The sequence below is a fragment of the Carassius auratus genome, chromosome 47, assembly GCF_003368295.1.
Source record: "Carassius auratus strain Wakin chromosome 47, ASM336829v1, whole genome shotgun sequence".
NCBI lineage: Eukaryota > Metazoa > Chordata > Actinopteri > Cypriniformes > Cyprinidae > Carassius > Carassius auratus.
The window spans coordinates 10171504-10191487 of record NC_039289.1 but is presented as its reverse complement, the minus strand read 5'-3'; the positions used below and the strand labels follow the sequence as shown (position 1 = coordinate 10191487).

Sequence of the window (19984 nt, the reverse complement as noted above, 5' to 3'; positions counted from 1 at the left end):
GGTTTTATACACTAAATACAACTAATATAACTTAACATGCTTATCATGACAATTATTTTGTAGGGAAAAAACACTATTTAAGCAAAAACTTTATTTCAATTTTATTTGCCAACAAGGTAAACCAATCTGTGCTTGCAAGAATGCATGTACTAACAAGAGGCTGTTCTTACAGAGGGGTTAAAAGCAGAAGACTGAAGTTTTTACATAAATTATTTAATAAAATAAATAAATAATTCTATTTGATCTGTAATACAGGGTAAATTGTGTCAATTCTTCCCTATACAGGCCAGATACACATCTTCAGGAAAACTGATTGACTCTTGATTGGAGCAATTGAAAAATTTGATTTCATAACCATTTCAGGTGTTTATATATATATATATATATATATATATATATATATATATATATATATATATATATATATATATATATGTGTGTACCTTTGTCTCAGTAATGATCATTAACTGATTTTGAACTGAATTATGGTAATTAAAATATATATTTTAGTATACTAAATATCCTGCATTTCTGTACCCTTTCCTGCAATGACTGTATGATTGCGAGATCCATCTTTTCACACTGAGGACAACTGAGGGACTCACAAGTGACTATTACAAAAAGTTGAAATGCTCACCGGTGCTCCAGAAGGAAACCCAATGCATTAAGAGCCTGGGGGTGAAAACTTTTGAACAGTATGAAGATATGTATACTTTTCTTATTTTGCCTAAATATCCTTTGTTCACCCCGAGAAGCTACAGACGATACTTGCATGTTTCCCAGCATACAAAATAAGTTCACATTCAAAAAGTGTTCATTATCATCATGACCGTTTTTGTAGGCTAATCCTCATGTACGAGTCCCTCAGTTGTCCTCAGTGTGAAAAGATGGATCTCAAAATCATGCAGACATCGTTGGAAAGGGTTCAAAACGCAAAAGATGCTGGAAAGATTGAGAATTTGTGGAACCTGAAGGATTTTTCTGAAGAACAGCAGGCAGTTTTACAGACAGCAAGCACTTTCGGCCCAGATCCGGCCCACATCTGGCTCACGTGAAATACATGCGGGCCATATCTGGGCCGAAACTGCTTGCTGTCTGGGGGAACTCGTGAACAACAGTCACCAAATATTAAAAAAACGCTGTCATCATCCAGGTAACAACACAATACTAAGAATCAAGCCTATGCAAACCTTTCAAAGGGGTAATTATTGATTTCATATTGTGTGTAACACGATACTCTGCCCTATCATGAATGACCTGCAGAGGGCATCAGAGGAGCTGATACAAACAAATGATTTCGTCAGACTTTACGACTGTTTACAGAAGCCATACGATCTGTAAAATAAACACTAGCAAGAGCAGCTCTTATACTTAATATCAGAGTCTCTAGTGAACACCGTACAGGTATGACTAAACACACATTATTACCTCTGGGTTTGAAATACAATCCTCAAGCATGTGTGGTGTTCGTCTGTCGACACTGGTCGTGCATTGTAATGTTGTGAGACATGCCAGGTCTTTCTTAGAAGCTGCTCACACAATGAGGTAATTTGTCATTAGGCTGACAGTGAAAACCCACAATAGAAACCTTGACGTTTTCATATTTTAATGTAATTAGGTGAAAAGAACTTGGAGTACCTGAAACAGGGCGGAGTGGGAGTTAAGTTATAATCAAATAGTACGGTTAGCTCTCTAGTGAACAAAAGACGAGTGGATGAACTTCTGGTTTATTACAGAAATGCTGTGGGAGTTTCCACGTATTCATATGACCCACGAGATGAAAGACATTTAACATTAGCAGAGGCTTTTCAGAAAGAGTTTCTATGTAGTTAACATTTAAAGGCAATTATTGTTCAAAACAGTGTGTGAGTTTAATAATTTGAACATTATTATAGTGCTTTAGAACTGCCCCATAGACTTACATTGTAAAATGTGTACTCTAAACTAGTTACAGAAATGACATTTTGTCTTCGTTGCTGTTTTAATAAATTAAGGAATGAGCCAAGAATTGGTTTACTGTCTTCCAATAATGCTAATTGTAAATTTAAAATACCATATTTTACTTTAAGTATAACAGCAATGAAATCTAGTTACATCACTTTTAGGAATAATAGGTATTTAAAAACAGAAACTCAAATGTCAAACAGGCATAGCAGACAATGACTTCTTCATACTTCTTTGTCAAGTATGGCATGAGTGCAGTGTTGTTCTGTACATGAATTTGCTTTTTTTAATCACATCAATCTACTTGCTTGGCACTGACCAAGCAAAAACAGAAGTCACAACTTAGTAAATGTATAAAGAATAAAAAAAACTGAAATACTTTCATTTCATAAGTATTCATACCTTTAACTACATTTTTAGCCTTTTTGTTCTCAAGTCTTTTTTGTTTCATGTGACAAGCTTTGTTCATCAGCATTTGGCAGTTATCTGCCATTCTTCTCCATTCCTCCTCATCTGTCAATTTCCTTCTGCTTGGATTGGGGCAGATGCACATTTTCAGGTTTCTCCAGAAACCTTTCATCGATGTCCTTGAGGTTGGGCCACTGAGGGCCATTCACAGAGTTGTCTTTAAGTTACTCTTGCTGTGTGCTTTTAGGGTCATGGTCCCATTGGAAGATGAACCTTCTGTCCAATCTGAGCTTCTGAATGCTCTGGACTAGGTTTTCATTATGTCTTTTATATTATATCTCAATATTTTGGTGCATTGAGCTTTTCATCTACTCCGATGAGTCCCTCAGCCCCACAGTATGAGTCTGCTACCAGCACACTGGGTTAGTTTACCCAAAAACGTAGTAATGTACGTAGTAAGGGTAGTAGTAAGGATTAATTCACCCAAAAATGAAAATTGGCTTGCTTTTTACTCAGCCTCGATGCGCCCTTGAGGCATGGGAAACATCATTTTTAGGAATGTGCACACTTTATTTGACGACTTGTGGACTGTTCAACTGCAACACTCACTGACTGCAATGATAGAGCTTGGAAAAGCCAGGACAATTTTTAATATAACTTTGACTGGATTCGTCTGAAAGAAAAAAGTCATATACACCTAGGATGCTTGAGGGTAAGTAAAACACAAGCTAACTTTGGGGTGAACAAACACTTTAAACCGCATAAACACATTTCATTACACCAAATACATAAAATAATGTTATTTTAGCAACGTCATATGACCCCTTTAAACTGTAAATAATATTAAAAAAAATAATGTTTTTACATGTAATACTTGTGTCTTTGTTCCTGAGTTGGATACTGGTACATACATGATGCATGGTTTCACTTTATTTCAACAAAAAAATGCTTTCACTCATACGCACACGAAAAATCAGACACATAATATTAGTTTATCATATTAGTTTGGATGTTTCCATCTCAGCATGGATTGCTGGTTGAATGAACATCGGTCCAAAAGGACGTCATCTGATTCGTGTTGTCCGTAAGCACAGCTATCAATCCAGAATAGTAACAGCGATTGTACTGCGGTTTTGTCACCACAAACTGCCCTATATTTGGTGGTCTGCTTGGGACGATTCCCAACTTCTCCAAACACATGCCAAGATATGCATCCTCCAAATATATGGGTTTAATGTGCTTCGATTCCTGTATAAATTTCTGCGGCAGGTCCAAAGAAATGATGTAACACATGCCTAGAGGATATGGCGGATATGTGCTTCTGGAGTAAACACTGTAGGGAAGGAAAAACTTGTTGAACGGATTTCGGATGACTGGGCTTGCGTACCACACCAGCCCGGTCATATAGTTGGCTGGTACTGGGTTCAGACTCTCAAGCATATTCATGAGATTATTCATGTTAAGGAGCACGTCAGCGTCCACTTTCACAGCAAAGGACGCCTGTTGACAATTCCTGCTGAGCCATTCCATCATCATCATGGTTTTAATGGTCAGATTCTTATAGGAATCCAGGAAGTTGCTCTGGAGAAGGTCTTCGTACTGCTGGCTCTCATTCCGGAGTTGCTCGTGCAATGTTTCTTCATCATTTCCACTGTGTAAACCCATAATAAACAGCACCACAACCGCTTTGTCCCCAACAACCTTTTCTCTTCCCCACGTCCTCCTGATGCCACTGCGCGCTTCAACGTCGCCAGGAGGCACCGGGACCATAATCACCACGAAGGGTTTTTGCAATTTACATATCTCTGGCTGGTCAATGATAAATTTGTATTTTCGGGGATAAGCCACATGGTACAACCCTGGATCTTCCTGGACAGTGTCTATTTCTGGTTCTTCTTTTACAGGAGCATTACTCGGTGCTCCTGTGAGTTGTTGTTTTGCAGGAGGGTTCCTTTGTGGTGCTTTCTCCTCTGTCATAGGGGCATACGAAAGATACAGTAGTGAAGCAATTCCTAGAACCAGGAAAAGAATCAGGAACCACTTCGTACTGGACATCTGTCTGGACAAGGTACAACTGAAAAGGAAAAATAAGAAGTGTCACAGACAAGTGTCTAGTAAGCAAGTTCTTAGCAGTATGCTTGTACTGATATTGGTTTCATATGGTTTTGAAACACTTTAACCATTTTCAAGAACTGAAATACTTGCGATGTTTCCTCTTCAATGTGGATTGCAGGTTGAATTAGCATCTGTTCAATGGCAACAGTTCTGTTTTCTGTCAAATTGCATTGAATGACTTTGATTTGATAAACATTTTCAAATAATACTTGCATCACTAGATGCGTTTACATGGACCCTTCTAATCTGATCGTAACAGGACTAGAAGTACAATCAGAATAAAAATGTCACATGTAACACGTCAATCGGATTGAATTGGCTCGATCCGACTAAAATTTTGATCGGATTGTAAGGGTTGGTTTATCCCTTTTGTAATCCGAGAGGATTACAGAGGACATGTAAACACTTGTTCGAATTGAAAACCGAAACTGGAAAGTACTGCGCATGCGCAGTGACGTAGACAAAGTGTAATGACGTATGACGCGCGGAACGAGGTGTTCTTCCTGGTGAATAAAGTGTCATAAGTGTCCTGTCATTAAAAAATTTCCCCTTTCACTCAGCGTATGTGAGGTGGAACACGATCACATCCCACCAGTCCTCGTTTAAGACTCTCATCAACAGACGACTAGTTTTGGGTGCAGGAAGAGGCACTTTTACTATTTTTTTTTTGCTAAACTAAAAGTTAAGCAGCACAACAGTTCATGTTCTGGTTGTCGCCTAATTAGGACCAGAAGTAGATAAATATAATGTGTGCTTTTTAAAACAGCAGTGGTAAACTCTGTATATTCCTACATATAGTAAATCCTACATAGAGTAAATCCGTTCAGAAGCTTGTGACATGTAAACACGCGCATCAACTCGAATGTCTTTATTTACAGTTCATGTGAACACTACGTTTGGATTCGTCAATCAGAATGAATTAATTCCGATGGAAGCAAAAAGTGTGTATGTAAACACACTTACTGCTATTATTAACAGTCTTAGGGGGGGAAAATGACAAAAATCTTACTACGGTTTGTTATTTGTACCCTTAAAGGGACATCTTTGTACCTTATTTACCCTAAAGTAGTAATCATATTTTCGTAGTAGTATTGTAAGAGAGCATATTATTACTTTAAGGTACTAAAATGCATTTTTGGGGCTTAATAAGTTTAAGTCATTCATTTAAAAACACTTTAAATAACCCAAGTATACTTTGTTTTTGTCAAGTTTTCATACAGTCAAATGCGTACCCTTTCAAAGTTTACAACATTTTGATAGTGTGCACGGATGCAGGCAGTCTACACATGCAATCTAGAAGGCTTCATATTTGTTTTCTAAATAGGTTTAACCAAATTTAGGTCACTTTGCATTAGAGCTGGGCGATATATCGGATATTAGCGATAATATCGGAAAAAGTTTGACGACGATGTGAAATGAGAAAATATCGTGAATATCGAATATTTTAAATTTAAGCATACTTTCCCATAAGAACGCACAAACCTTCCAAAAAAGGGAACATGTTATTGCGGGCCGCTCTACGCTACTCTACTACGCCAGCTCTCATGAGTGCGATTGCCAGATATCAAGAGTTCAAATTGCCGAATCAGAGCTTCGTTGTTACATAGATACATTTTCTTCCTGGTGTTTTGCTTATTTTAAACAATCTGGCAACAATGCGCACGCAAACGCTCGCTCCTCATTGCGGAAGCGCTGCCACAAATGATCTGAAACTAACAAGAAAAATACTTCTCCCAGTTTAATTATATCCCCCAGTTTTTTTATTATTTAAATGCAAATTCAAACATATCGAGATACATATCGAATATTGTAAAAATTTACAATATCGAGATATCATTTTTTCATTGTAATCGTCATGTACGAGTCCCTCAGTTGTCCTCAGTGTGAAAAGATGGATCTCAAAATCATGCAGACATTGTTGGAAAGGGTTCAAAATGCAAAAGATGCTGGAAAGATTGAGAATTTGTGAGAATTTCATTTTTCTGAAGAACAGCAGGCATGATCAGGATGAACAAGGCACTCGTGAACAACTATCACCAAATATAAAAAAACGCTGTATTTAATAACACAGTATTAAGAATCACGTCTATACAAACCTTTGAAAGGGGTAATTATTGATTTCATATTGTGTGTAACACGCTCTCTGAACTATCATGAATGACCTGCAGAGGGCATCAGAGGAGCTGATACAAACTAATGAGTTCGTCAGACTTTACGACTGTTTACAGAAGCCATACGATCTGTAAAATAAACACTAGCAAGAGCAGCTCTTATACTTAATATCAGAGGCTGTAGTGAACACCGTACAGGTATGACTAAACACACATTATTACCTCTGGGTTTGAAATACAATCCTCGATCATGTGTGGTGTTCGTCTGTGGACAATGGCTTACACTGGTCGTGCGTTGTAATGTTGTTAGACATGCCAGGTCTTTCTTAGAAGCTGCTCACACAATGAGGTAATTTGTCATTAGGCTGACAGTGAAAACCCACAATAGAAACCTTGACGTTTTCATATTTTAATGTAATTAGGTGAAAAGAACTTGGAGTACCTGAAACAGGGCGGAGTGGGAGTTAAGTTATAATCAAATAGTACGGTTAGCTCTCTAGTGAACAAAAGACGAGTGAATGAACTTCTGGTTTATTACAGAAATGCTGTGGGAGTTTCCACGTATTCATATGACCCACGAGATGAAGGACATTTAACATTAGCAGAGGCTTTTCAGAAAGAGTTTCTATGTAGTTAACATTTAAAGGCAATTATTGTTCAAAACAGTGTGCGAGTTTAATAATTTGAACATTATTATAGTGCTTTAGAACTGCCCCATAGACTTACATTGCAAAATGTGTACTCTAAACTAGTTACAGAAATGACATTTTGTCTTTGTTGCTGTTTTGATAAATTAAGGAATGAGCCAAGAATTGGTTTACTGTCTTCCGATAATGCTAATTGTAAATTTAAAATACCATATTTTACTTTAAGTATAACAGCAATGAAATCTAGTTACATCACTTTTAGGAATAATAGGTATTTAAAAATAGGAACTCGAATGTCACACAGACATAGCAGACAATAACTTCTTCATACTTCTTTGTCAAGTATGGCATGATTGCAGTGTTGTTCTGTACATGAATTTGCTTTTTTAACACATCAATCTACATGCTTTGCACTGACCAAGCAAAAACAGAAGTCACAACTTAGTAAATGTATACTGCGCATGCACAGTGACGTATAAATAGCGTAATGACGTTTGACCGAGGGTCAACCTCCCAGTCCCTCTCATAACCCCTTACACAAGCGCTTGTCAATGCAGGTGTTTGTTGTTGCTGTAGCAGTCTCCACATTTTCTTCCATTTTCTACTGTGAAACAGCGGACCGGGGCAGTGCCACCACCTTGTGGAACAACTGATTGGTGTGAAATCAAGTCAATTTGCATGTGACCTGCACGTACAATATATGTGAGGTTACAAAAATCGGATGGTGCATGTACAGTATGTGTGTACTATTTTGGTGATGGAATTTGCACGCACAATGTAGCCAGACCATCGCGCATGCGTAAAACCAAAGTATGCTTATGCCTTAAAGGTACAATTTATGCACTTATTTTTGCAAGTGTAAGCAGTTTTTCTCAATTGTTGTAATCATACTTTAAAATATATATTTCTGTGAGTCATAGCTGAATTGTCAGCAGCATCAATTGAACACATCCTTATGAATAAAAATCATTAATTTAAGTCATTAAAAAATAATAATACTGACCCATTGTATTGCAAACATTTGAACGGTATTGTTACATAAGATTTCTATAATAAATTGTTATTTTTTTGGTTGTTGTTTATTTCTATTTCACAGTATTACTGGGTTTTTTTTTCTGTAATTTTCAACAAATAAATGTAAAGCTTAATGGGTATAAGAGACTTATTTCAAAAACATAAACTGAAATGTGACCAAAAATTTTACCTGTGCTGTTCTTACTGTACATAATGAAACTTTTTCTAAGGTAATCTCTTTTTGTTTGTTGAGAATTATATTATAGCCGATATTATCATTATTATTATTATTTTGCAGTAATTTACTCACAGTTCCTGAGTACCACTTCAGTAAAGGAACATCAGGGGTTGTGGCAGGATTTGCCCCTCCCATTTAACCAATATGAACTATTTATTGACATATTATTATTAATAAATATGATATGTTGTATTACAGTTTGTATTTAAGGTTGTACACTATAGCCTACACAAATCAAGTAGAAGTTGAAGAGACACTTCTTGTTACTGTACACAAATTCAAAGTGTCGCGTCTGCAGTCCAAAATAAATGTTGATACCTTACACACAATAAGAGCTGTAGACTTTGCATGCCTGCTTGGCCTTTCGCTTCAGCACCTGAATGAATGGATGCGTTTTTTACAGAATAGATCTAAATATACTTTGGAAGATGGGACCTGCTTTGAAACTGCAACATTATTTGGTTCAATTGCAGGTGAATGACAATTCAACAATATATAATGAACAATGAGGTTATTATTTTGCTGCCCGTCTTGACTAGTGGAGTGGCCCACAGGTGATATGTTATGGTTATGGAGGTCCCTCCTTTAAGTCCGAGGCCTTTAAAGCAACTGCCTGCTCTGGCTATAGCTAGCGGCCCTGGGACATTTGGAATCAATTCAACCAAATCTCAGAAACTTCCCCAGCTAAAACTTTTGAATTTGATAAAACTTTTTATGAAAAAAGATTAACATAAATAATGTTGAAAGCCAAAATAATAAAGGTCACGGATGTGTGAGTAATACAGTGTTTTGTAGAGAGGGGTCAATATGAAATTGTTTCACCTTATTCAGAGCCAAATAAATGAACTTTGGAAAAATTACTTATAGAAAATTGCAGCGTCATTATGTCATTCTTACAAAAAGATCGGTAGGTCTATTAGTAAAATCTGTTGATTTAAGCAGTCGGGAATTACGTGCCAGTGGTGATTGTTCGAAAATGGGAAAAAACACTTTAAGTTTGTTTTCCAAATTCCTTATATAATTCATTTGCATAGATATTAATTTGCATAACTCAATGTGGCTACATTTTTGAATATTAAACATTTTCTAAATAGGTTTAACCAAATTTAGGTCACTTTGCATTAGAGCTGGGCGATATATTGGATATTGGCGATAATATCGGAATAATTTTGATGACGATGTGAAATGAGAAAATATCCCGAATATCAAATATTTTTGTCCGTTATTGCGGGCCGCTCTACGCTACTCTACTACGCCAGCTCTAATGAGTGCGATTGCCAGATATCAAGAGTTCAAATTGCCGAATCAGAAATACATATCGAAATACATAATGAATATTGTAAAAATTTAGTTACAGAGGATTCTGAGTTATGAAAAGGACCATTGCAAGCTGACATCGACCTGCTTTTGTGGTGGAAAATTGGCAGTGATATTCCCACCTTGCATAGCTGTACCTGAGTGTCCCTGGGACATCAGTGCGGTCGGAGCACGTCTTCTCAACAGCTGGACATACAGTGAATAAAAAACACTCTGCTCGGGCCCCCGAAAATGTAGATCTACTTGTTTTCCTGTCCAATAAATTTGTAATGGCCCTAGTTTTTTGCACATTTCATTATGACTGCCTAGTGCCACCTAGCCTAAGTGTCAGTTACGTTCAATAAAAAACAATCATGGCCTGTTCTCAAGTCCATTTAAAGTTTCATTTTTTGAACAGTTGTTTGAAATGGATTGGATCATTATTTTAAATAATCTTGGAGATTTTTGAATTGCCTAAATCATAAATGCAGATGGGTTGAAGCCTGCAGTGATGTTTTTCTTTTGTTATGGCAGCCGTCCCCTCTGCATATATATTTTTTCGAGAATGTTGCACTCCTGTTGCTGTTTGTTATTTTGCACGAAACTTAATGCCAATAAATAAGAAATATTGCTGACTTGTGCGTTATCAGCGCTCTCTTTACGTTCGTCCGTTATTTGACGTTGAAAAAGTTAACATCTTTTTTTTTAGACAAGGAAAATCGATTTTACAATCGATTCAATGAACACTTATGTCTTAAAAATCGAAAAAAGTGACAGCCCATGTCGACAAATACGTAAATTAGGGCTGTGCAAAAAAACTAATTTGATTTTCATGGGCATCTCATCCGTAAAGGTGCTCCTGTAATTAGTTGTATATCTCCAGCATGTGCGTTCAGATCAGGGTTGCCAGGTTTTCACAACAAAGCCTGCCCAGTTACTTCTCTAAACTAGTCCAAAACCAGCACAATCGCGTTTCCAGGGGGTTCCCCGATAAAAATTGCATCCCAGGGTTAAAATGCATGTTTTTTGGCAGGGTTGCCTTGGTAAAATTTGAATTTTAGGGGCTAAACATCACGTTATTGGGACTGGGGTCTGGGGTTTTTATGTCAAAGCGACCCCAATCCCAATAACATGATGTTTAGCCCCTAAAATGTGAATTTTACCAAGGGAACCCCGCCAGAAATATGTGTATTTTATCACCCTGAATGAAACGTGAATGAGCTAGTTTTGAGAAGCAATCCTGATCTGAACACATGTGCTGGAGATATACAAGGAGCGCATTTAATGACTAGATGCACATGAAAATCACCTTCAATTTTTTGCACAGCCCTAATGTAAAGCGATAGAAAGAAAGGAAAAGGAGGACTAAGAATCTCCAATGACAACTGGCAGTGCTAAATTTGCTACAAGTGTCTGCGCTTCAGCTACCGTCTATCTATCGCTGCTCATCATGCTTGCAAAATAAGATGACACAAAGTTTACAGTACGTTTACACAGCTTTTTAATACATGGTGAGTGTGGGGGCGTTTTCGAACACGTCTGGCCAATCAATTTATATTTACGTCACAGGTAGTACCAGTTGTGCTAGTTAGACCCTGCTCCAGAGTAGGAGCTAATTTTGTTCTCGAAAAAGGCAGTCCAGTACTAAAATCGCACCCAGTTCCGGCGGTGCAAAAATGCCCAAAAGTGGGTAGTTCCATAATTAGTTCTGGGACTATGAAAAGGTTCCCGCGGTGCAAAAGTGGGTTTTGACACATTTAAGGTCTTTTACACTTGAAATAGTTAACCCTGGGTAATTCTAAACCCCAGGTACATGGAATCATGTGTACTCTTATTTTGCTTCACATTGCTCATACACAGAGGTGTATGAGCAACCACACACTGTGGTTGTTTTTCATGTCCGCGGTTTGAAGCAATCCCAATACCAATAACGTGATATTTAGCCCCTAAAATGCTAATTTTACCAAGACAACCATGCCAAAAAAAAAAACATATATTTTAACCCCGGGAAGCATTTTTATTTATTTATTTTTTTAATACTGGGAACCTTCTGGAATCGCGATTAGTTTTGGACTAGTTTTGAGAAGCAACAGGGCAGGATTTGTTGTGAAAATCTGGCAACCCTGATCTGAACACACGTGCTGGAGATAATACTTCTAATTAAAGGAGCGTCTTTACTGATGAGATGTGCATGAAAATCGCATTCGATTTTTTGCACAGCCCTACCCAGAGTTAAAAAGTAATCCTGGTTATTTGTGTCAAACTATACATTCCTAAACACTGGATAATTTTATTTATTATTATTATTATTAGGGATGCTACAATACCATTTTTTCAGAACTGATCCGATACTAAAAATTCTGAGTATCTGCCGATACCGATCCAATCCGATACCAGCGTTTTTTTTTATTCAATATAGAATTTCTATACTGCTCTGTGTTGACCTGATTATCATTATTTTGTGCTAATCACAATCTACTACATACACAACTTTATTTTAATGAAAAATAACAAATGAAAAAAATAAATAATCATAAATGATTACAAAAGTATTATTAACTAAGTTGGTAGATAATTCAGCAGCAAAAGATACTCTACATTCTAGAAAAATCACAGGAGCACAATCATTTTATCAAATCTATTGAAATATTTTATTTACAAATAAAAGTGAGTCTCAAGTCTCAAATCTGGTAAAATGTTACACATTGCTTTGTACTGTTGTAAAATACATTATTGGAAAAACAAGTACATACATTTATATAGAAATCTAAAAGACGTTTCTTTTAAATAGCACAGTAATATAGTCATGGTACTGTTTGACTAAATGAATTGCTCCGTGATATTGGTTTATTCCAACTCGGAGGGCATGTTGGCCACGTTAAAAAAATGAATTGTGGATTAATGCTTATTGGAGATGTGAACCGGTTCAAACGATTCAGTCCGATTTGATGAACTCGTTCAACCGGTTCACTAAGAAGAACCGGACAAATCAAACGATTCCTTCGCGAACCAGACATCACTAGTACATGTATCAATATATATTCTCTATTAAATATGTGCGTTAGTTTAATGAGCCTTTTCTTTGAACAGTTATAAACCTCAGTTACTCTGCACTCTAAAGTATGGAACAGCTTCAGAACACTTGAAATATGTTCTTGAAAACGTTTTGGCACTTTATAATGCGTTAACACAGTACAATAACACAGAATAGTACACAGTATCGGATTTGGATCAGTCTCGTCTGACCGATACCTGATCCACAGGAAATGCCAGGATCGGAGCCGATACCGATCCCAAGTATCGGATCGATGCATCCCTAATAATTATTATTATTTTATTGTACTTTTTGCATATTTGAAGTGTTAAAAATCTTGACTGGACAAGCTCAAAATAACTTTTGGTTTACAACCATTGAAAATGTTTACAATTCAACAAGTTGAACGTTTGTGTCATATTGGGAATCCCATACCTCTGGCATTGAAGCATATAGGGCTATATTTAATTAGCAGAAATTTAACTGACTAAATATATATGTATCTCTGAAATACTGAGTATACTGACATACCAGAGATTAGTTTATTATTATAGATCGGTTTTTCAAACAAGAACGCACACTTTGTTTAAGAATGAATGCGCAGCTTCTCCTGAATGATGAAAAACTACTTGAAAACTGATTTGACCTAGACATAATCAAACAAAAACCATTTGAAGGTATTTGAACAGGGCCTAAGAGTTGTATCCACACATAAATCTTTTAATTAATGCAGGTACTGTTCCAGTTAACATGTATTCCACACAAAACAAAAGGCCACAGACCATTGTAAGAAATGACACAGGTGTCAGTTACATCTGGTTTGGCTGGAAAAACACTGATGTTTCGTATGAGACTCACACCCTTGTCAGGTTGCTGCAAATTAATCCAATGAACTGGACAAGTCGAGATAGACTGCCAGATATGCCTATAGCCGTAAACTTACACTTGCATTTTAGATGAGGCTGAAATTCAATACTTCTTGCTCAAAACTCAAGATTTTGAGAATAACGGCTTATAGGGTTAAATACAGGTGAAGTTCGATACTTTCTCATACAGTACTTTGTCTTTGGTTTTGTGTTGAATATGTGTTCCAATAGACTCCCTAACACTAAACAAAGTTAAACCGCTAAAGATTTTCACAAGGTACAGATAATATTTGTTTTTTTATATTTTTAAAACATGTTTCAAGACAATATCCCAAACGCCGTAGGCAAACGAATGCACCAATAAATACACATTTTTGCTTTCTTAATGGTCTTTTTAACCTAATTCTGAAATGCATGGTTGTATTAATAATAGTATGCTAATAGCAGATGAATTGGGTCATCTTCATACCAAAATAATTACTATAAGCCAACTGGCTATCAGCAAGCTATTTTAAGTGCAAATGTACATTACTCATGGGTTGCACTCTAAACACACACACACACACACACACACACACACAAAACACACGCGCACACACACAGTTATAATTAGTCATTCTCGTCTTGTGAGGGTCTCTTGAGAAAAATTTCATAAAAAAATCTGACGTGACGTCGCCCTTTTCCTGCTTAACTTCTCACATTTTTCGCGCTATTTGTTCGAAACGCTGTAACTCTGATAACCACGCAACTTAAAACCCTCACCTGTTTCGTATTTACTGTACACTATAAAGTCCGACAAAGTAACGTTAGCCCTTGTAGAATACGAATCAAACTCTCGAGCAAAGCAAACGGAAGTGCTTACATCAGACGCGATGATGGCAGTAACACCTGATGAAGTGATGTCTGCGTTTCCACAGCCAAAAGTGAAGCACTTGAACACAAGTGTCCTGTAAAGTACCCCAATCGATGTTTTTTATCAGCAAAAGAAGAGCCTCCATGTGTTAAAGGTATCTCCCGCCCTCCTCGCCACACCCACGCTCATATCCTCTTCCTCCATCTTCCGCTTCTTCGTGACTTTAAATATATCATTGAAATGTAGATGTGAATCTGTATATGTTTTAATATGGAATATCCTTCAGTCGTTTAAAAAAAAATAATAATAATATTTTTTTGTTTAAATAAATGGTTTTGTACACTATTCACTGAAAATAAGTGTCTCATTCATCCAATAAAAAAAAATAGGGTAATGATTCACGTCTTTTTTTTTTCTTGAGACAAAAAAAATAATAATAACTTCATTATTACCCTATTTTTTTTTTTCATTGGATGAATGAAACACTTTTTTCAGCGTAGTATGGTATTTGTTAGTATATACATTCGTGTCAGTAAATATTTAGTTTCGACACTTATTGTCAAGAAACACCCAAGATAACGAGATTTGCTGCCCTCAAGTGGCTCTCAGGCAATAGCTGCTCTAGCTGTTCCGTTTTTGAGGTTGTATAGGCCTAGTCCCTTCAGGCTATGGATAGATATGTACATGTAATTGCTCATTTATCTGGTCTGCTTATGGGAGTGGTGCATGCATAGCTTTATTCAGTACTCAAATAGAGCCCTATTTATGTTGTCAGCCACAGAATTTATCTTTTTTTACACACAGTATGTGGGATGATAATGCATAATCTGTGAATGGACTTTTTTGTTAACATCCAGATGTTTCGTTGATGGGCAAGTGTAAATCTATATGTTTATATCTCTAGGTTATTTAAAATGATGACAAATGTTTTTTTAAAGGAATAGGTCACCCAAAAATTACAATTTGCTGAAGATGTATACATCATGTATACTCACCATCAGGTTATCCAGGATGGAAATGAGTTTGATTGTTCAGATTTGTATTGCATCACTTGCTCACCAATGGATCCTCTGAATGAGAGTCCAAACAGCTGATAAAAACGTCACAGTAACCCACAAATAAACTATTGCCTGATCTGTCCATATTTCGCTCCTGATTTGGACGAGTTGACCTTTTCACTGGAGAAAGCAATATTATGGAGAGAGGACTTGTATTTTAGTCAGAAGCAGCGGTTTGGTGGTGTTTAAAAGGTCTTAATAAAGGATGCATGCAGCGTTTCGCTTCACAAGACATTAATTGATGGACTGGACTATGTTTCACTTGTGGATTATTGTGATGTTTTTCATTCTGACGGCACCCATTCACTGAAGAGGATCCATCGGTGAACAAGTGATGAAATGCTACATGAAATGCTAATATATATATTAGTTTATTCCATAAAATATGTTTATACATATATATTTAGCATACATTACAAACAAATTAAAAACAATTTAAATATTTGTCCTATTTGAGTTAATGTTAATTTACATAAAAGGTATAAAAAGCCTGTTGTAAAGACAGTGTTGTTTTACATTTCAAATGATCTTTCAGTATGCAAATGTATCAAACAATATCCACACAGCTATCGGGTAAAACAAACAGGCTGCTGTTTTAAAATGAATTACTGAAAACCGAACCTGTAACTACATATAGTTTGATTTCTTCAAAAAGAGATTTAGACTACAAGTGTTTTTCAGCAGGGTCTTTGGGCTGAGTGAAAATCCATCCAGTAGGAAATGAGCTGAGTCTGGCTGTATGTAAGTATTGCTATTCGTCCAGAGTAGTAACAGCGATCGAAGCGTTGCGGTGGTCTGACCACAAACTGTCCACTATCTGCTGGTTTCTTTGGTGCGATTCCCAAACGCTTCAAGCACATGCCCAGATATGCGTCCTCAATAAAAATAGGTTTGATATGCCACGAGATGTGCAGGATCTTCTCTGGTAAGTCCATAGAAAAGATATAACACATGCCCAGAGGATACGGAGGAAATCTGGATTTAGGATACACATTGTGAGGAACGTAAAACTTGCTGGATGGATCTCTCAAGACAATGTTTCCATACATTATTAAGCCGGTGATGTAGTTACGTTGAAGTGATTTCAGACTCACAAGCATGTGTAATAGGTTTTTCATATTGAGGAGCACATCGGCGTCCACTTTGGCTCCGAAGGACGCCTGTGGACAATTCCTGCTGAGCCAGTCCATCATCACCAAGGTTTTAATGGTCAGATTCCTGTAGGAATCCAGGAAGTTGCTCTGGAGAAGGTCTTCGTACTCCTGGCTCTCACTCTGGAGTTGTTCCTGCAGTGTTTCATTAGGACTTTCTGAGCCCAGAAGAAAGAAAACCAGCACCAGTTTGTCGCGGACGAGCTCCTCGCTGCCCCACGTTGTCCTGATGGCGTTACGTGCTTTGATGTTCTGCGGGGCAACAGGGACGATAACCACCACAAAGGGCTTCTGCTCTTCACACTTCTTTGGCTGGTCGAGGATGAATCTGTAATTTTGAGGGTGAGCAACATGGGGGTTCCCTGTTTTTTTCACCATTTTCTGCCACCTTCTTCTTTCGAGGGCAGTGACAGTGAAATACAGCAATAAAACATTAAAAAGGATGAGGAGACCACCCAGTAGCCAACTCTTACACAACATCTGAACGAGGCTGAAAAGAAAAGAAAGTTATTTCTAGCTTGAACTCCTATTCAAATTTACATTTGTTTTCCACAGATGAAGGAAGGTCATATATGTTTTGAGATATATATTTTTCGATTCAGAAGAGCCTTTTTTCTAAGTGGGTCTTTGTTACAGTTGATCAAATGCAAAAAGACAGTTCTTCTCTTGGGAAACAAGCAAATGATTTTGACCCTCCACTGTATATATATATATATATATATATTAGTGTTGTCAAAAATATCGATATTTCGATAGGTATCGATACTAAAATATCTGAACGGTACCAATACTAATTTCTCTAAGTATCGATACACCGATACTAGCCGAGCTGTCACGTTCACTTCTCTTCAAAGGCTCTTTGACCAACACCACACGTGTCCGCAGTTCCCGTCTCGTCTCATTCGCGTTGATTAAATAGCAAAAGTGAATAGATATATATAGAAATGTTATATTTATCTTGAACAAAAAAAACTTAATATTGTGGCAGTTTTTTCTCTGTGCTATCGAAAATGGTATCGAATATCGATATTTTCAAGGTACCGTATTGAAGTTGGAAATTAAAGTATCGTGACAACACAAATATATATATAAATAATATGAATAATACTGATATTAACAAGATAGATGTACTAACATACTAATATTATTAAAAAAGGTTATTTATAAAACCATTAAGGTCCAATATAGCACTCTTTTAAAGAATGGTTCTTTATGGAAGCTATTAAAAACAGTTCTACCAAAAAGATTTCTGTTATTGTTGCAAGCCGAAGAAACATAATTTGGTAGCGTTTACAACTATGTATAAGAAGTCATTGCATAATACAAAATCAGTTCTGTGAAATGTTTGAACATACCTTGTCTTGAGGGTAACAGCGATCTTGTACATATCTCAGAGTCACTGTATCTGAGCTCCTCCTTGTCCTTTCTTTGACCAATTAGATCCTTTAGAAACACCTGATGAGGCCATGGAGTGTGTCACAGCGAGCTGGCAAGCTTCTAGAATTGTTTTGCTACTCAAAAGAATCATGTTACCACCCATCTTTCATTCATTCTCCTCCATCTGCAAACGTTTTTAATTCTGTTTCTGATGCCAACTAGGACTAAAAAAAATACCAATAATCATCAGGAGGTAACTTAGTGTTTCAGATGGTTCCAAAAAATAATGTCTAAATGTCTTGAAGATCTGTGGCATTATAGTAGTCTGAAAGCGGCCACCTCATTTTCATTTGCATATGCAAAACACAAGATGAAGGTTCCAATGTGACCTTGAGTTGTGGCAGAACTGAAAATTACAACAATCAAATAATATTTACATTTGCTATTTTAAATCAAAAAGGAAAAAAAAGCTATAATTAAAAATATACTGTTATAAATAAGCATTTAATTTATGGGCTATTTAAACGAATAGTATTTTTTTTTTTTTTTTTGTCTTTAGTTCTCTGTCTCCAACATAACAGTCTTTTATTAATCAAATAAAGGCAACCAGTAATCTATTCCCATTTGTATTCCTTTTATGTGGGCCTCTTTAGATCCTCCCAAATGTCTATTAGCTGCTGCGGGGATCCCAGGATTGTTGTAATAACTCTGAGAAAATCCTCTCGCTTGTATTGTCCTATATATGCTCTAAACTGTGAAGGGTCTGGAGGAGATGAGGGTGCAATGCCTAACTGTTTCAGACAAGCGCCCACATATGCGTCCTCAATGTTAAAGGCCTTTACTTTCTTGGAAGCCTCAACTATTTTTCCTGACAGGTCATTGGAGAAAACATATCCCATTCCCAGCAGGTACGTGGGGTATATCGGTTCAGGGTACAGTTCCTCTGACACGTACCATTTTGAGTTTTTGTCTCTGATGACAGGCCGGTCCCACATCAAATAGCCTGTAATGTAGTTCTCTCTGGGTGTGTTGGGTGCCAATAGCAGGCTCATCAGGTTCTCCAGGCCTATGTACATATCAGAATCAATCTTCATAGCATAAGATGCTTGAGGGCAACGAGTGGCCAACCAGTCCATGATCACCATTGTCTTTATGGTCAGGTTGAAGTAGGAGTCCACAAAGTTGCTCTGCACTAAATCTCTGTGTTGACGGCTCTCTTCCTCCAGCTTCTGTTGAGCTTCAGGTCCTCCAGTCAAACCCACCAAGAACAGAGTCAGCACTGCTTTTCCCTGCACTGAGCTCTCATTCCCCCATGTGCTCCGGATGGCGTTACGAGCCTCTACCTGATGGGGCGCCACAGGGACCATAAAGACCAGGAACGGATCCCACTGTCTACATTTATCAGGTTCATCCAGAATAAAATGATAGTTGCTTGGGTGAGCCACATGATGATGCACTAAAATGTCTGTGGATTGTGTAGGAATTTGTGAAGGACTAGTCTGATTTTTACTGGCAGATGGGTACTCATAATAGGAGCGTGTCTGATTTAGCACTTTTTCATAAAAGGTGTCAGGGAGCACAGCAGTCTTGAGAGAGAATTCAGAGACATAAGCAACGGCAGTCAGTAAGAACGCCAGTGTTAGTAGCAGAATGAATCCTGTCTTAATCTGACACCTGTGTGGAGCTGTGTCCCGACCCAAACTGCATAAGAGAGACGGGAGGGAAAAAGTAAAGGTATGCAATAAGATAAAATCCAGTAATGCTGACACAACAAACATGGTATGGATAAACATTCTTGAGAGTCAGTATCAAACATTAAAAACACCATAATTACCAAAAAAAAAAAAAAAAAAAAAAGTGTTTGTTTTAAAT

The 19984-nt window shown here is 37.1% G+C and overlaps 3 protein-coding genes across 3 annotated transcripts; all 3 read right to left on the bottom strand.

Moving 5' to 3' along the window:
* Positions 1-2713: 2713 nt before the first annotated feature.
* Positions 2714-14716, bottom strand: b3galt11 (beta-1,3-galactosyltransferase 11). The gene is made up of 2 exons (XM_026236193.1): positions 14536-14716; positions 2714-4426 (listed from the first exon to the last, which is right to left on the bottom strand). Exon 2 carries the CDS (start codon positions 4405-4407, stop codon positions 3373-3375), a length of 1035 nt encoding a protein of 344 aa, XP_026091978.1. The 5' UTR covers positions 4408-4426; positions 14536-14716; the 3' UTR covers positions 2714-3372.
* Positions 14717-16089: 1373 nt separating this feature from the next.
* Positions 16090-17167, bottom strand: LOC113064624 (beta-1,3-galactosyltransferase 2-like). The gene has a single exon (XM_026235454.1). The coding sequence runs from the start codon at positions 17111-17113 to the stop codon at positions 16262-16264; it is 852 nt and encodes a 283-aa protein (XP_026091239.1). The 5' UTR covers positions 17114-17167; the 3' UTR covers positions 16090-16261.
* Positions 17168-18030: 863 nt separating this feature from the next.
* On the bottom strand, positions 18031-19901 carry LOC113064623 (beta-1,3-galactosyltransferase 1-like). Its single transcript, XM_026235453.1, has one exon. The coding sequence runs from the start codon at positions 19888-19890 to the stop codon at positions 18748-18750; it is 1143 nt and encodes a 380-aa protein (XP_026091238.1). The 5' UTR covers positions 19891-19901; the 3' UTR covers positions 18031-18747.
* Positions 19902-19984: the final 83 nt, after the last annotated feature.